This window comes from Mobula hypostoma, chromosome 1 (assembly GCF_963921235.1).
Source record: "Mobula hypostoma chromosome 1, sMobHyp1.1, whole genome shotgun sequence".
NCBI classification, from domain to species: domain Eukaryota; kingdom Metazoa; phylum Chordata; class Chondrichthyes; order Myliobatiformes; family Myliobatidae; genus Mobula; species Mobula hypostoma.
The window spans coordinates 124,881,259-124,898,657 of NC_086097.1; the positions used below are offsets into that span (position 1 = coordinate 124,881,259).

Consider the following 17,399-nt stretch of genomic DNA (forward strand, 5'->3'; position numbering starts at 1 on the left):
GAGGTTTGGTGGGCTTGCTGGGTAGGGGGCTGGCCCCTGCAAACTGGCTCTCCAGCGTTTGCTCCCTGGAAAACAAGTTGGATTGCCTTAATCTGCCGCTGACCCACTGCAAGATGAGGAACTTCTGCAGAAACTTAGCTCTGGGGTAACATCCCATTCACCATCAACCTTCAGGCTATGCCACTCAGGGGCTTGTGCTAATATATGTGCAGTGCGTTGTGTTGGTCCTACAGGAACACTTCCATTTAGCTGCATACATGTGTATGGTTGAATGGCAATTAAAATTGAACTTCAACTTGAAAAGATGCTGAGCTTATCAAGGAAAGAGCCATAGGAACTGAACTAGCTTCAGCCTCTGAGTTTGTATTGTCACTTGAGTATAACTCATCTGTACAAAATTCATCCATACAAAATCAAAATTTGACTACATTAAGTGCAATAAGTATTGACCAGGAGTTTCATCTTTACTGGGAATAATACCACAAAGCTGATAGGACAATTTTTTCTCCACCTACAATCTGTCTGCACTTACTCATTAAAATATCTTATCTGTAATATAAAATAAATAATAAAATATTAAGAATATACAACTTTTAAAAATGTCAAGCATTGTGAGTAGATGCCAGTAGATGGAAGATTTGAAAACATTGATGGTGATCCCTTTGCATTCAACAGGGTAAGCGTGACTGGTGAATGAAATTTCTGAGGTATGAGATGGGGAGCAGATTTTTGGATGAAGACAAGCTGGTGTTGAGTAGAATATGGGAGGCCATCTGGGAGAGCCAATAGAATGGCTGAGCTGACCAAAGTTTGAGAAGTGCAAATAGGCAGCCATACTCATGGAGTGATTGGTTGGAAAATGTATCCCTAAATCAAAATTTAACATAAATGTTGTGAAAAGCATTTTCTGTTCCCTATTCTGGCTCCCCTCTTACCCTTTCTCTTTTCCTAACCTGCCTATCACCTCCTTCCTCCTTCCCGTTCTCCCATGGTCCATTCTCCTCTCCTATCAGATTCCTTCTTCTTCACCCCTTTACCTTTTCCACATCACCTTTCAATTCTTTCTTCCCACTCACCAACCATAAGAACATCTGGTCCATTGAGCCTGCTCCACCATTCAATAAGATCATGGCTGATCTGGCCATGGACTCATCTCCACCTACCTGCCTTTCTCCCATAATCCTCAATTCCCCTACTATGCAAAAATCTATCCAACCTTGTCTTAAATATGTTTTCTGAGATAGCCTCCACTGCTTCATTGAGGCAGAGAATTCCACAGATTCACCACTCTTTGGGAAAAGCAGTTCCTCCTCATCTCCATCCTAAATCTATTCCCCCAAATCTTGAGGCTATACTCCCTAGTTCTAGTCTCACCTACCAGTGGAAACAACCTTCCTGCCCCTATCTTATCTATCCCTTTCAAAATTTTATATGCTTCTATAAGATCTCCTCTCATTCTTCTGAATTCCAGTGAGTACAGTCCCAGGCGACTCAATCTTTTCTCACAGTCTAACCCCCTCATCTCTGGAATCAACCTGGTGAACCTCCTCTGCACCACCTCCAAAGCCAGTATATCCTTCCTCAAGTAAGGAGACCAGAACTGCATGCAGTACTCCAGGTGCGACCTCACTAGTACCCTATACAGTTGCCACATAACCTCCCTGCTCTTAAATGCAATCCCTCTGGCAATGAAGCCCTACATGCCATTTGCCTTCTTGATAGCCTGCTGTACATGCAAACCAACCTTTTGTGATTCATGCACAAGTACTCCCAAATCCCTCTGCACAGCAGCATGCTGTGATTTTTTATCATTTAAATAATAATCTGATCTTCCATTTTTCCCTCCAAAGTGGATGACCTTGCATTTATCACTACTGTATTCCATCTGCCAGACACTTACCCATTCACTTAAACTACCTATATCTCTCTGCCGACTCTCCTTATCTTTGGCAAAATTTGCTTTTCCACTCAGTTTAGTGTCATCAGCAAACTTAGATACACTACACTCAGTCCCCTCTTCCAGATTGTTAATGTATATCGTGAACATTTGCGGACCCAGCATCAACCCCTGCGGCACACTGCTTACCACTGATTGCCAATCAGAGTAACACCCATGTATCCCAACTCTCTGCTTTCTATTAGTCAACCAATCCTCTATGCATGCTAATACATCACCGCCAATTCTATGCATCCTTATCTTATGGATAAGTCTTTTATGTGGCACCTTATCGAACGCGTTCTGGAAATCCAAGTAAATAACGTCCATCTGTTCCCCTCTATCCACTGTGCTCATTATATCCTCAAAGAACTCCAATAAGTTTGTCAAACAGGACCTGCCTTTGCTGAACCCATTTCTTTCCAGATGGCCCTTCACCAGGTCTTACCTATCACCTGCTAGTTTGTGCTACTTCCCCTTCCCCTCTCCTCCCCCACCTTCATATTCTGGCTTCTACTACCTTCCTTTCCAGCCCTAATGAAGGGTTTTAGCTTGAATCATTGACTGTTTCTTCCTTTCCATACATGCTGCATGGCCTGCTGAGTTCCTCCAGCATTTTGTCTGTGTGTTTTCAGCTTCAAACAACTCTGTGGTGTGGGACTTGAGACAGGGAATTGAATTTGTAGTGGAAACCAAAGTCAATGGCTTAATTGCCCAATGTGTGGTTGTAAGGAAGTTCTATACATTCAACCTGGGTGGAACAATACCCAGGAAGAAACAACACAACACTGGCACCAGCCCACCTAGCATCAAGAGCATGTATACAGAACAGTGCCAGCAGTATTCCAAAGGATCACACCAACCCTGCTTATGGACTGTTTGTCCCACTCCCAACAGGGAGGAGGCTACGTAGCATCAATGCCAGGACCACCAGTCTCAAAAACAGCTACTTCCCCCAAGCTATCAACACCTCCACCCATTAACCCACTTCACCACCCCCACCAGCACTACATACTCATGTTTGAAATCAGCCTGCTCTAGGTAGATTTACAGCTGTGCCATATTCTTTCCGTTTCTTGATGATTGACTTAACCATAATCCAAGACTTGGAAATTTTCTTGAATCCATCTCCTGACCTTTTCGCAGAGTTGCTTGGAGTGGTCTTTTTGTAGTTTTTGCCAGGATACTGACTCACTAGCAGTCGGACCTTCCAGATACAGGTGTCTTGTTACTACAATCAATTGAAGCACCTTGACTGTACACAGTGATCTCCATTTAACTAATTATGTGACTTCTACAACCAATTGGCTGCACCAGTGATGATTTGGTGTGTCATATTAAAAGGGGGTGAATAATTATGTAATCAATTATTTGGTGTTTTATATTTGTAAATTAACTTAGATCACTTTGTACAGATGTTTTCACTTTGACACAAAAGAGTCTTTTCCTGTTGATCACTGCCAAAAAAAGCCAAATTAAATGTACTGTGATTCAATATTGTAAAATGATAAAACATAAAAATTTCCGGGGAGGGGGTATGAATGTTTTTATAGGCACTGTATGTAACAGTTACTTGTACATTGTGTTTGATGGGAATTTCTTTATATCTACATTTATTATGTGTTCTTTTTAAAAATTGTGTCCTTACGTTTATTAGTGTTGTTACGTACCAGCAGCGATAGATCACAAATTGAGTCAGGTTTTAATGTTAAAACCACTATCTTTATTATCTGCTCAAAATATAGAGACTTAAACGAAATAAACAGAAATTAACAGTGTTATGCGTATAAATGTGTGTGTGGCTCCCAAACAGTCAAGTATAGGAACAGTTCTTAAAGTCTTAAGATTCGGACGGCAAAGTAGAAAGGTTCAGTAATCCACGGAATAAATGAGTGGGGGGAGAGATCTGTAAATCCACTTTAAAATGTAGAGAGAAGGCGATTACGAAGAAATTCCACAAGTTCCACTCTGGGTAAACAAAATAACCATCGCCGAAGATCTTATCCGTCGAGTCGTTCCAATATCCACGTAAAACATCAGAGGGGAACAGTCACAGGACATCCCTTCTTCCAAGTGGTTACCACATAACACACCCGAATCTAGGTAAGGGTTAACAACAGGATACTCCAATAAAAATCCACTTGTGGATTATACCAAGTGACAGTCCCACATCCAATTCTGTTGAGCAACCCAATCTTTTGGGCATGGGAGAGTTCCAAACCATAGCAGTGACAAGCTGAAATTCCAACAGCCTGTCTGTCTCTGTCTCTCTCTCTCCTTACAACACTTAAAATCTCAGCGGTCTGTCCAGTTTGTTGTGCTGATATCATAGTCCCGCCTCATCCAGGCGTCTCTTAAAGTGACAGTACACAGTGAACGAAACCTGTCGTCACGTAACAGTGTGTTTTTCATGCTGCATCATAACAATCATTTTGTTCTCCTTTACAAATTTGTGCTGAAGAATGACAATAAACAATCCTGGATCTTAGCTGTAGAAATGGTATCTGGGAGATTGAATTTGGTCAGTACAGTTACAAGTCAGCTTTGGCCATGTCTCATCAAATAAGACCAGAGAGAAAGGCAAGAAATGAGACAGAATCAAAAGAAAGATGCAATTTCAAGAGGCACCAGCAAGTATAACCAAATGTTTGACTAAAGTGAAAGCGAGGGTAAGGTAGCAACAAAGGCAACAGAATGAATATCCTCACTCTTGATCAGATCAAAAAAAAATCCAAGAGTTTGCCATGTTATTGAAGGTGTGGATAAAAGGAGGAAACGTTTTGAAAGGGTCCCTGGTGGAAAGATCAGTGTTATTGCATACCTGGAAAAACTTTGAATAACAAACAGTTTTAGTAACGGAAAGGGGGACCCAACAATGCTCAACACAGCTCAGCCAAATATGACAATGGATAGCTAAACTAGTTTTTCAAGATTGTTCAACGTTCAGGACCCTGCACATGAGATAACTGAGATGAAAGCTATAGGGAACATGTGGGACAGCATAGTGATTTAGAATCACATTCTAGTTAATCCCTCCTCATAAAATATCTTTCACCTTTAGAAATACTTGCTGAACCTCTATGCACCCCTTCTAAAGCATCTGTATCGCTTGTCCTCCAACATCAGAATTCCCATTAGAGAACATTGGACAATCCAACACAATACATGCCCTTCGCCCCATCATGTTGTGCCAATGAACATTGAACAATACGACACAAAACATGCCATTCGCCCCATCATGTTGTGCTAATGAACATTGAACAATACGTCACAAAACATGCCCTTCGCCCCATCATGTTGTGCCAATGAACATTGAACAATACATCACAGTACAGGCCCCTCATTCCATCATGTTGTGCCAATGAACATTGAACAATACATCACAGTACAGGCCCCTCACCCCATCATGTTATGCCAACCAGTTAATCTACTCTAAGATTAATTTAACCCTTCCCTCCTCCATAACCCTCCATTTTAAGTCATCCTTTGACCCACTCTTGTGTCACCATATTAAATTGGCTACATCAGTGATGACCCCACTAGGATGTCAAGGGTCAAGTCCCTGCAAAGGTAACTGCTATTGAATGCCAAGATGTTGTCTTGTTCAAGATTGCCATCGCCTGGGATTTGTGTGGCACAACTGTTCTATGCCTAATTGCATTCACCATGTCAGTTTCCAAGTAGCAGTAAATGTAATTGGACAACCATTGGTGAATATCCACACTCTTGATGGAAGAAGCTGAAGATGGCTGGGCCTTGAATACTGCACTGAACTCCTGCCGGCGTATCCCAGGATTACAGCTAATTGATCATCAATAACCATGCAACAGCCCAGCCAATCTTGTGCTTACTCCTTGGTGGCATCTTACAGGACATACTGATACCACGCTTTTATCAAAGCCTGCCTTGATGTCAAGTGTAATGACATTGTATTCAACTCTTGGTCCATACTTGGACCTAAACTGTAATGTGGTTTGGAGTCCAGTGGTGCTGATAAAATTCAAATTGGGTATCAGCGAGCAGGCTGTTGCTAGCTGCCACTTGACCCTTTACTGGTGATTGGGAATTGAATGATTGGATGTATCGATTAGTAAGATGTGGGCATGCTATATTGGCGCTAGAAGCACAGCGACACTTGCAGGCTGCCCCCAGCAGAACATACAAACTCTGTATGGAACTCAGTGACCAGTAGTGTTCTGCACGGAGGTCAGCGACCAGTGGTGTTCTGCACGGATCTGTTCTGGAACCCCTGCTCTTTGTGATTTTTGTAAATGACCCACATGAAGAAGTAGAAACATGGGTTAGTAAGTTTGCTGATGATACAAAGGTTGGGGGTGTTGTGGATAGTCTGGAGGGTTGTCAGTGGTTACAGTGGGACATCGATAGGATGCAGAACTGGGCTGAGAAGTGCCCGATGGATTTCAACCCAGGTAAGTGTGAAGTGGTTCATTTTGGTAGGTCCAATTTGAAGACAGAATATAATATAAATGGTATGACTCTTGGCAGTGTGGAGGATCTGAGAGATCTTGGGGTCTGTGTCAATAGGACACTCAAAGTTGCTGCACAGGTTGACAGTGTTGATAAGAAGGCATATGGTGTGTTGGCATTCATCAACCATGGAATTGAGTTCAAGAGCCGTGAGGTAATGTTACAGATATACAAGACCTTGATCAGACCTCACTTGGAGTATAGTGTTCAGCTCTGATCACCTCACTATAGGAAGGATGTGGATACAATAGAGAGAGTGCAGAGGAGATTTACAAGGATGTTGCCTGGATTGGGGAGCATGTCTTATGAGAAAAGGTTGAGTGTACTGGGCCTTTCCTCCTTGGAGTGACGGAGGACGAGAGGTGAACTGATAGAGGTGTATAAGATGATGAGGGGCATTGATCATGTGGATAGCCGGAGGCTTTATCCCAGGGCTGAAATGGCTAACATGAGAGGGCATAGTTTTAAGGTGCTTTAAAATAGGTACCAAGGGGATGTCAAGGATAAGTTTTTCCCACACAGAGAGTGGTGGGTGCATGAAAGTACTGCGGTGGTGGAAGCGGATACAATCGGGTCTTTTAGGAGCCTCTTAGATAGGTACATGGAACTTCGAAAAATAGGGGGCTATGCGCTAGGAAAATTCTAGGCAGTTTCTAGAGTAGGTTACATGATCAGCACAACATTGTGAAAGTAAGGCCTGTAATGTGCTGTAAATTTCTATGTTTTATACAGACAGCAGCAAGAATTGAACCCTGGGTCACTGGTGCTGTAAAGCATTACGTTAACCACTGCTCTACTATAATGTAGCATCAATTTACCATGGACCATTAACTCACTGACCCGCAAATCTTTGCATGTGTGAGGAAATCTAGGAACCTGGCAGAAACCCACACAGTCACAGGGATGATCATAAGACACAGAACATAATTAGGCCACTCAGCCCATTGAGTCTGCTCTCCCACTCGATCATGGTCGATTTATTATCTGTCTCAACTCATTCTCCTGCTTGCTCCCTGTAACCTTTGGTGCCCTGACTAATAACGAAAACTCCACGGATAGCATCATTTTCTAACTTTAAGATTTCCAGCATCTGCATTTAAAACATCCTTAGCCATAGGTGAAATGTCTGAGAACTGGAGGATTGCAAATGTTGTTCTGTTGTTTAAAAGCTCTTAAGAATAATGCAGGAAATTACAGGCTGATGAGCCTGACACCACTTGAGGGCATATTATTGTAATGTACTCCAAGGGACAGATTTGTATTTCAGTAGACAAGACCTGACTAGGGATATTCAACATAGCTAAAGAATCTTAGAATTTGAAATTACAAGGAAGGTTGTATAGGATCAATGCAAGCACCCAGTTCTAATTTCACTCAACCTCATCGAAAAAAAGCCTGCGTGAATGTTCCTTATCTGTACCTCTTATAATTTTGTATAGGGCTAATGCAAGGATATGCAGAAAAACTGGTCAGCATGGACTAGATGGGCCAAAGAGCCTGTACTGTGCTGCAGTGCTTCATGACAATATGCCAGAACTTTTCCATCCAAGAAATCAGATTAGCTTCAGTTTATTTTGGTTGACCCAAAGGGTGCATTTCTTCCTTTTGCTATACTCAGTCTGGTTTGAGCACTTTGATACAAGTTTGCTGACACAAAGCATATCCAAATACATTGCCAGCTGCTTGTACTCACCATCTCATTTTGACTCCATTAAAATCAAAAGGTTTGAACATGTAGAGGCAAGTGTAACAGGTAAACATGCACATGTCTGTTCCAGGAACTGAAGTTAAATACCTCCCTCTACTTTCTAGTCTGTGGTATTCACTCAAAACTTTTGATTAAGCAGATCATTAGATACAAACCTAACATTAGACTGATATTCAGTAAACTCTCATGCTTAAAAAAAATGAACATCTTCAGATTTCAACAAGGCAGGAAGATAATCTGAGGAAAAAGTTAAAGGGCATGAAGACGGGGAGCGAGAAAGGAGGTGCAGGCGAAACATGTTTAGTTATGTACAGAAAAAAAAACAAATCCAGTTTTCAAAAGTGAGAATCCTCACTTCTATTTTAATCAAAGCTACTGTCTTGTTTAGCTGCTTCCTTAGCCTCTTCTGCAAGAGTGCCAGGTTTAGACATGCATTTTCAGACTGATGTTAAAAACATTTTATTAAATATTATACACAATGATTGATTACAAGAGCAAAAATCTCTTACAATAATCAAAAATTCTGAATTTCAACAATGCATTTGAGTGGATTTTCCCATGGCCCAGATGGAATAAGGAGACAAGGCAGGAAAGGAATATGTACTGTATGCAACTTCTTTGCTTTGTTGGTCACCATGAAGTTGTGCCTGCAGCGTCGTCTTCCAGGGCAAGCATTAATAAGTGACTTGTGGTCTTCGTATAAAGAAAAAAAAATCATATGTAAAAAGTCAGAAAAGATTGTTGGCTACATAATTAATGTAAAACATTTACAAAAATGTTCTCAATACTATGCATAAATGGGCAATACTTCTTTATACATGGGCAAACTCCAGCAGACACCACACAAATGAAAATTTAAGGTAAAAATTTAAATATAAATAAAAATAATAATTTTAAATAAGATAAAACTACAACTAAAATTTCAATTTTAAAGTTTTTACCTTACAACTGAAATCTGACTCAGAAGTCACATATTGCATTACGGACAAGTGGAAAGACAAACATATACAAATTTATAAATTCTATTTAGCACCAAACTCAAAGTTATTTTTGCATTTCAGAGCCAATGAATAAATATAATAAATAAATAAATACAAGACCAATTATATAAATATATCACTTTCCATACAAAAGTCATTAACAGACAAAATGCGACATATCACCACAATGCTTTGGTTAGTAAGCAATGTCTGAATACATGAATCCCACAGAGAATTGAGTCCACTTAAACTAGTAGATAATCAGATGAAGACAGTTCAAAACAATGCAGTTTTGAAGCAAATCCAGCTTATGTGCTCAAGTTCTGAAAGTGGCACTTGAACTACAGCCTCCAGATATAATGGCAAGGCTTCTACCACTGGGTATGTTACATGTAGTGTGCAATCTGAATAAATAAGCCACCAAAATATTGTTCTGAATATTAACTTATCTGCTCTCACTAAATCAACATTTTCACCGTTTCCCATTTGTTACCGAATTGACAGATCACCAGTTTAAATTTATGCACCTGCAACTAAAAATAATCTACTTTAAAGACTTACATTCTTCTAAACAATTTGATTAGAGTCAGTTTAAATAAACACTTTAAAAGTACTCATGGAGAAATGTTTAGAACAATTTCTAAGTACTTGAATGGTTAAACCGGTGACTAGTGGTGTTCCACAAGGGTCTGTGGAGGGACTAATTCTTTTTGTGTTATATGTTAATGAATTGGATGAAGAATTGATGGCTTTCTTGCAAAGTTTGCAAACAATACGAAGATAGGTGGAGGGGCAGGTAGTTTTGAGAAAGTAGAGAGGCTAAAGGAGGACTTAAACAGGATAGGAGAATGGGCAAAGTGGCAGACTCAATACAGTGTCAGGAAGTGTACACCATGCACTCTGAAACTCAGGCACAAAGGAACTTGGGAGTCCTTGTGCAGGATTCCCTAAAGGTTAATTTACAGCTTGAGTCTGTGGTGATGTTAGCATTCATTTCAAGAGGACTAGAATATAAAAGCAAGGATGTAATGTTGAGACTTTATAAAGCACTGGTGAGGCCTCACTTGGAGCGTTGTGAGCAGTTTTGGGCCCCTTATCTTAGAAAAGATGTGCTGAAACTGGAGAGGTTCAAAGGAGGTGCACGAAAATTATTCCAAGTTTGAACAGCTTGTCATATAAAGAGCATTTGATGGCTCTGGGCCTGTATTTACTAGAATTCAGAAGAATGAGGGGTGATCTCATTGAAACCTATCGAATGGTGAAACCTTGATAGAGTGGATGTGGAGAGGATGTTTCCTATGGTGTGAGAGTTTAAGACTAGAGGACACAGCCTCAGAATAGAGGGGAGTCCTTTTAGAATGGAGATGAGGAGGAATTTTTTTTTTAGAATGGTGAATCTGTTGAATTCATTGGCACAGGTAGCTGTGGAGGTCAAGTTTGTATGTATATTTAAGGCAGAGGGTGATAGATTCTTGATTGGTCAAGGCATGAAGGGACACAGGGAGAAGGCACGAAATTGGGGCTGAGAGGAAAAATGGATTAGCCATGATGAAATGGCAGAGCAGACACAATGGGCCAAATGACCCAATTCTGCTCCTATATCTTTGGTCTTAAACAGTAGCAACATTTGGTCATTTCGCCAGTACTAAAAAGAACCATTTCTCTACTGTAGAACTATTTCTGGTGTTAAATGATTGAGTACAATATTAAGATTTCCAAATGGAGATGATCTGTCACATTATGTCATCTTCATGTATATAGATTAGTTAACACAGTCCCCAAAATGGATCATGATCAAGCTAACGATCTGGATAAACAAAAGATCTTCCTTATATTAAAAAAAACTTTAAATCACTGGATACAAAAGCAGAAGAAACATGGCACCTCATCTCACCAAACAAAGATAAAGAGTACCCCAAGTCAGATTAGTACAGGTTGAGTACCCCCCATTCAAAATTCCAAAATCTGAAAATCTCTGAAATCCAAATTTATTTATTTATTTATTGAGTGCTGACATGACATTATAAATGGAAAATTCCACAAAGCACTGCGAAGGTTCCCAGTGATCTCTGTGTATCAGACTGTCCTGAGAAGTGATCTTACATATGTAATGAACAGAAGTTAAATAAAAATAGAAAAGCACTGCATAAAGCGTGAATGGATTCATCAGTGGAGTGAACATATGGCACTTAACGGTATGCTGACCATGAAACAAGCAAAGATCTATCACAACAAACTGAAAAATGAAGGTAATTGTGAATATTTAGCAGGCTGGTTGCTGCAGTTTAAGTTTAAGAAAGGCACAGCATTTTAAAAAATATTTATTTTAAAAGATTAAGTATCTGCTGATGATGAGCAGTAAGGAAATTCATTGATGAGTTTGTAAAGATTGACGCTAATGAAAATCTAACACCAGAAAAAGTCTACAACGCTAATATTTTTTTATAAAAATACCTTACATAAAACCAAGTACACAGAATTTGTATTTTACTGTAAATTTTTAATCAAAACATAGCATCATAGGTGGAGACTGGAAGCTTGCCTTTGTTGCTGTTGTTCAACAGATTCAATTATTCTCCCAATGCTGGTGTGCTGCTTGTTACCCTGAACACATTTTCATTATATTAATAGTATGTAATAATTTTTAGTGTTAAGTACATATGTCTGATGAACAAGTGCAAGACAAAGACTGCATACTGGTAGCACATAAATTCACAGTCAGAAATGACGGCAATCCCCAGTTGTCTCATTACATATTCCAAAATCTGAAAAAAAAATCCAAAATCCGAAACACTTCTGGCCCCAAGCATTATGGATAAGGAGTACTTAATCTGTATTACGAGTCTTTGAATCCTGATTAAATTTGATTCTGTACATTTATTGTGATTATCTGGTTTGCAGTGCTCAATAAAGAAATCCATTGACATCATTGCAAGCTCTCCAGTTCTAAAAGTTCAGTATTTTGGGAATAATAGATTTCTGACTCAATCCAAAATGTGTGCCTCCGAGTATTCCAATCTTGGTAAAACTTTTTTTAAAAAATATAATTTAGTCAAGTCTGATTTCCCATTAAGTATATAGCTATCTTGCCAAAAGTAGCTTCTGCTTACATTTAGCCTTTTCCAAAACTCCCTCCAGGCAGTACCTTTTATGCAAGCTTTGCACAATGCCCACCTATAGTGCCATTACAAGTAGATGTCCAAATTATATCACTGGATTTCAGTGCTGAGCTCTAGAAACTAGATAATTACAGAGAATATACAGTATAAAATTTAATCAAGATTGATTCTTGTTGAAAAGAGCAGATTTTTAGCACAAAGTGACAAATAGTCACATGAAATCTCAAAACTCAGAACAGTACATACCATAAAAAAAGTTGAGGCAATGTCTCTATACCTGTACATCAACAAGTTCTGCTGGCATTGGTGCTTTAGGATGCTTGTTCTCAAAGTGCTGCTTAAACGTTTTGGGATCTGGCATCTGGGTCTAACAGAAAAAAAGTTGTAATTAAACAAATGTTAAACAAAACTGGATAGATTAAAATTTGAAGTTATGACCAGTCAGAATTTTAAACACTTCCCCCCTCCCACCCTCATTGGGATGCAGCTGATCTTTTCAGCAAGATTTATAAAAAGCTACAACTGATTTTCAAGAATTCTGATCAATATTCTTTTTGTTTAACACCAGTTAAGAGCAATATTTCAAACTAAAAGATGTAGTTCAGAAAACATAAGTACTTAGGTGCTTCGAGACATTTACAGACAAATTTGTGTCATGGCAGTGTCAGGTAAAAATACAAATTTCTTCAGCCTCAAAAGTTCCCCATCATAAGCTACTGTTTAATTAATTAGCCAGTTGAAGCACTTGGTTAATTTGCACTTCAATAGAGGCTTGTACGATATGCTGTAAATTGGTTCGAAGGTCTCATTTACTAGTTGATTAGAATGAACACTGACAATTAGCTCTTCCATCTTAAGTCTACTTTCTCCCATAACGTCTCTATTTGCACTGAACACAGTTTCACTCATTTTGAATTAGATGATCATTTTAAGAATTTTCTTAGAAAAACAGGATTTATATACAGCACATAATTTCCCAAAAGCAATACTATATTGCTTGAGAACAAAAGAGTAGCCAATATTGAAAGGAATTAAAAGTTCTATGACAAATTTATATTAAAAAAGAGTGGCCCAGGAAGGGAATTTTCAATAATAATTGGTGTACCATAATATTCAAATTAAAACTGGATTTTTAAAATACATTTTGTAACTGAACTAGTGAAAGAAACCTACCTTACAAAACAGTTTTGTGAATGATTTTAATTGTCTAGATTCTAGTCCAAAAGGCATATTTGCTATTTCTTCTATTAATATTAATTTATAATCACTGGTATCACATTTCATTAAGTGCTAAATTCAGGGAAAGAGCTGCTTGGGAGAATGCTGGCTTCCCAGCTCCCCTTACCCTACAGACAGAACAGGTGTAGACAAGAGCAGCTTTTGCAGCGGTCTTCTGATCATGTCCGGTTCGTTTTTTCTGTTCAGCTTGCTTCTTTGCATTCCGCTGCTGGGACTGAAACTTCTGATGCCCACGGGCCATACCTAAGTAGATAATAAAATAATCAATGCAGTCGTATGATTAGCTGTTTGTGGGCATATAAATTCAATGGCTACATTATTAGGTACACCTGCTCGTTAATACAAATATCTAATCAGCCAATCATGTGACAGAAATTCAATGCATAAAAGCATGCAGGCATGGTCAAGAGGTTCAGTTGTTCTGACCAAGCATCTGAATGGGGTAAGGAACTCAATCTAAGAGACTTTGACTGTGGAATAATTGTTTGTGACAAATGGGGTGGTTTGAGCATCTCAGAAACTGCTGATCACTGGGGACTTTCACACAAAAGTCTCCAAAGTTTATAGAGAACGGTGCAATAAACAAAAAAAAAAATCAAGTGAGCTGAAGCTTTGTGGGTGGAAACACCTTCTAAATGAGAGAGGTCAGAGGAGAATGGTCAGACTAGTTCAAGTTGTCAGAAAGACGAAAGCAACTCAAATAATCACGCATTACAACAGTGGTGTGCAGTAGAGCATCTCCACACATGTTGAACTTTGAAGTGGATGGGCTACAACAGTAGAAGACCACATACATACACTCAGTAGCCACTTTATTGAGTATAGAAGGAACCTAATAAAGTGGCCACTGAGTGTAGACAGTTTTAATGGCACAGGTGATTAGACACAGTTTAGATAGTTCTAATGGCACAGATCATTAGATACATGTAGATAGTTCTAACGGCTCTCACAAGTCAAGTCCAGTCAATCAAACAGAACAAACACTATTCCTCCCAAATCGTTGAATGAAGTTTATGATAGAAGGCGGCCATTTAATGCAATCATTTTCCCTGAAGCATGGTGACCATAAATATATAACACTGTTGTGCTCATCAATATTTTATACAGCTTTAGCATCCGCTTCACTTGCCACAGCTGACCAGTGTAAATGTCCCATATGGGCAAACTACTCAAGATCTTTTTTTTTGTATTTATCATTTTGTACATTCATTGCTATGTCTGCCACCTTCAATTGCAGCCCCCTCAGTTCAGACAAAATTGCATTCACTATTTGCCTGTCCAACTAAGCAGCAGATCATTTCGACAAGTTCCTGCCATCTTTCAGTCAAATTATGGACTTAAACTGTTGCTTCCTACTTTTAAAATAAAGTTATTCATTTCATTTGGACTTTAATAAGGAGTTCCAAACCCTGTAAAACCCCACTCCACACAGCCTGGGAGAAATAATACATCTGCCAAGCCCATCAAGCAACCAGAACATTTATGATGACTCTCAAAGTAATTTCAGCAGCTTCTGTTCTGAAGGGCATTACATCTCAACAAAAGTGCTCATTACTAAATACACAAGCAAGCAGGTTCAAAGAAAAAGGTAGGCAATGAAAACATTATATAGTGGTCTCCAGTTAATTTGGATACATCAGGCCCTGTACATTTTGGCCAAATTAAGTGGCTGCCCCAATTAGCCAAAGTTACATTGAAATAGTTAAAAAGGTATAAAAAAGACAAACTACTGTTTAAGTAAGTGAAATATAGAATAAATTAGAACACCAATATTACTACAGTACTACAAAATTGTATTAGTTTCTAATAGTTATTGACAGAGGAATTCACCCAGTGTACACTACCACATTCTTTTGATTGACTGTAAATGAACAAAATCAACACAGACACCTGGGGCAGATAATGAACTGCCTTCATATAATGCTTTCGACGATTGCATCTGCTAAATCTTCGTTTCCATTGAGACATTCAACATAACTTGTTGATACCTTCAGATTCTTTGTACTTCCTAACATGTAGTGAAAATGTTTCTAGTATTTCCAAGATAAGAAAATCTGCAGATGCTGGAAATCCAAGCAACAGCCAAAATGCTGCAGGAACTCAGCAAGCCAGGCAGCATCTATGGAAAAGAGTAAACAGTCTATGTTTCGGGCTGAGACCCTTCATCAGGACAGTTCTAATGAAGGAACTTGGCCCGAAACATCGACTGTTACTCTTTTCCTTAGATGTTATGTGGCCTATGAGTTCAACCAGTATTTTGTGTGCTTTCTAACAAACATCTCCAAGCCTGAATACTTGAAACTACAGTGAGCAAAGCAGTTCTGAATTATCTTGTGCTTATTTCTCGCCAACTATCAGTGACAAAAATCACTGCTTTTTGAACAGAAACACATTTAACTGATGCTATTTAAAAACTGTTCACTCTAAGCACAGCGCAGTGTCTAGCGTCATTCACATGCACTTGATGGCCATTGGTTAGAAACTGTTCGGCAACAGTCTGCTGTTCCAACTGAGTGGCATACAGTCCCAAATAAACAAAGGGAATTCCAGCTATTTTCTTGATTAGTTTTTGTTCTTTAAGAGTGGTCAAAAGGAGCTGCCCTGATTAACCAATGGTCCAGTTAACCAGAGTCCACTGTATATAAAATCTCCAAAGTAGCCAGACTGATGAAAAAGTGTACTTGGGACAGCAAAGAAATTTACCAAATTTGAGTTTTGATCTTTATTCCATTACTCCACCTTATTTGTTTGTTTTCCCAAGAGGTCAGGGCATTGTAACATAGGAGGAAAAAAAATCTGAGGTATGTTGAGAGGAAAAAATAGATTGAAACAGTTAACAATTGTTCCTCAAAACTACAAACTCTAGATTTTGTCTAAATGCAATTGTCAGTCATACTTAACTGCCCCAATCACTTCACGATAAGGTGTGACTTCACCCATTTACTAATACCAATTTCAACTGCTTTGACTGAGTACCAGTTTGGTTTAATCACTGCAGCACAAGATATTTTTCCCAAGTTAGAAAAAACAAATACATGCCCAAGAAGTGCCAGGTGAGCTGTCTCAATGACTATCACACAGTCGCACTCACAATTACTGCAATGAAGTGTTCCGTGAGATTGGTTATGACTAGAATCAGCTCTTGCAAGGACCTGCAGTCACTAATTCACCCTCTACCACAACAGGTCTACAGAAGACTCAATCTCATTGGCTTGCCACTCTGCTTTGGAGTACCTAGAAATAGCAAAATGCATGTCGTTTATCAATGCAAACACGAGGAATTCTGCAGATGCTAGAAATTCAAGCAACACACCTCAAGGTTGCTGGTGAACGCAGCAGGCCAGGCAGCATCTCTAGGAAGAGGTACAGTCAACGTTTCAGACCGAGACCCTCCGTCCTGACAAAGGGTCTCGGCCTGAAACGTCGACTGTACCTCTTCCTAGAGATGCTGCCTGGCCTGCTGCGTTCACCAGCAACTTTGATGTGTGTTGCTGTCGTTTATCAATTGCACTTTGGTGTACAATACCAACACTCCTTTTGTATTAATCACCACACTTCAAAACCTGGCTCTCTATACCTTGCTCTGAAACTGGATCCTCAACTTCATCAGGAGACTACAGTCCGTTGAGGATTGGTAATAATATCTTCATCTCGCTGACAATCAACACAGGCACATATCAAGGACGTTGCTTATCCTGCTATTCCACTCTTATGACTATTTGGCTAAGCACTGCTCCAACAACATCTATAAATTTGCCAATGACACTACTGTTGGTAAAATCTCAGACAGCAACGAGGATACGTAGAGCATTGAGGTAGGTCGGCTGATTGAGTGACAACACAACAACAACCTTTCTCTCTCAGTATGTCAGCGAGACCAAGGAATTGATTATGGACTTCAGGAAGGGGAAGCTGGGAGAACACACACC

General features: G+C 39.4%; 1 protein-coding gene across 1 annotated transcript in view; it reads right to left on the reverse strand.

Moving 5' to 3' along the window:
* Positions 1 to 3,656: 3,656 nt before the first annotated feature.
* Positions 3,657 to 17,399, reverse strand: part of LOC134350322 (zinc finger protein 706) — a 40,253-nt gene continuing 26,510 nt past the window's right edge. The window contains exons 2-4 of the mRNA XM_063055374.1: positions 13,577 to 13,713; positions 12,478 to 12,598; positions 3,657 to 8,825 (exon numbers count right to left, since the gene is read on the reverse strand). Coding sequence (XP_062911444.1) covers positions 12,503 to 12,598; positions 13,577 to 13,711 — 231 coding nt within the window. The 5' untranslated portion in view covers positions 13,712 to 13,713 and the 3' untranslated portion in view covers positions 3,657 to 8,825; positions 12,478 to 12,502. The remainder of the gene's footprint in view (positions 8,826 to 12,477; positions 12,599 to 13,576; positions 13,714 to 17,399) is intronic.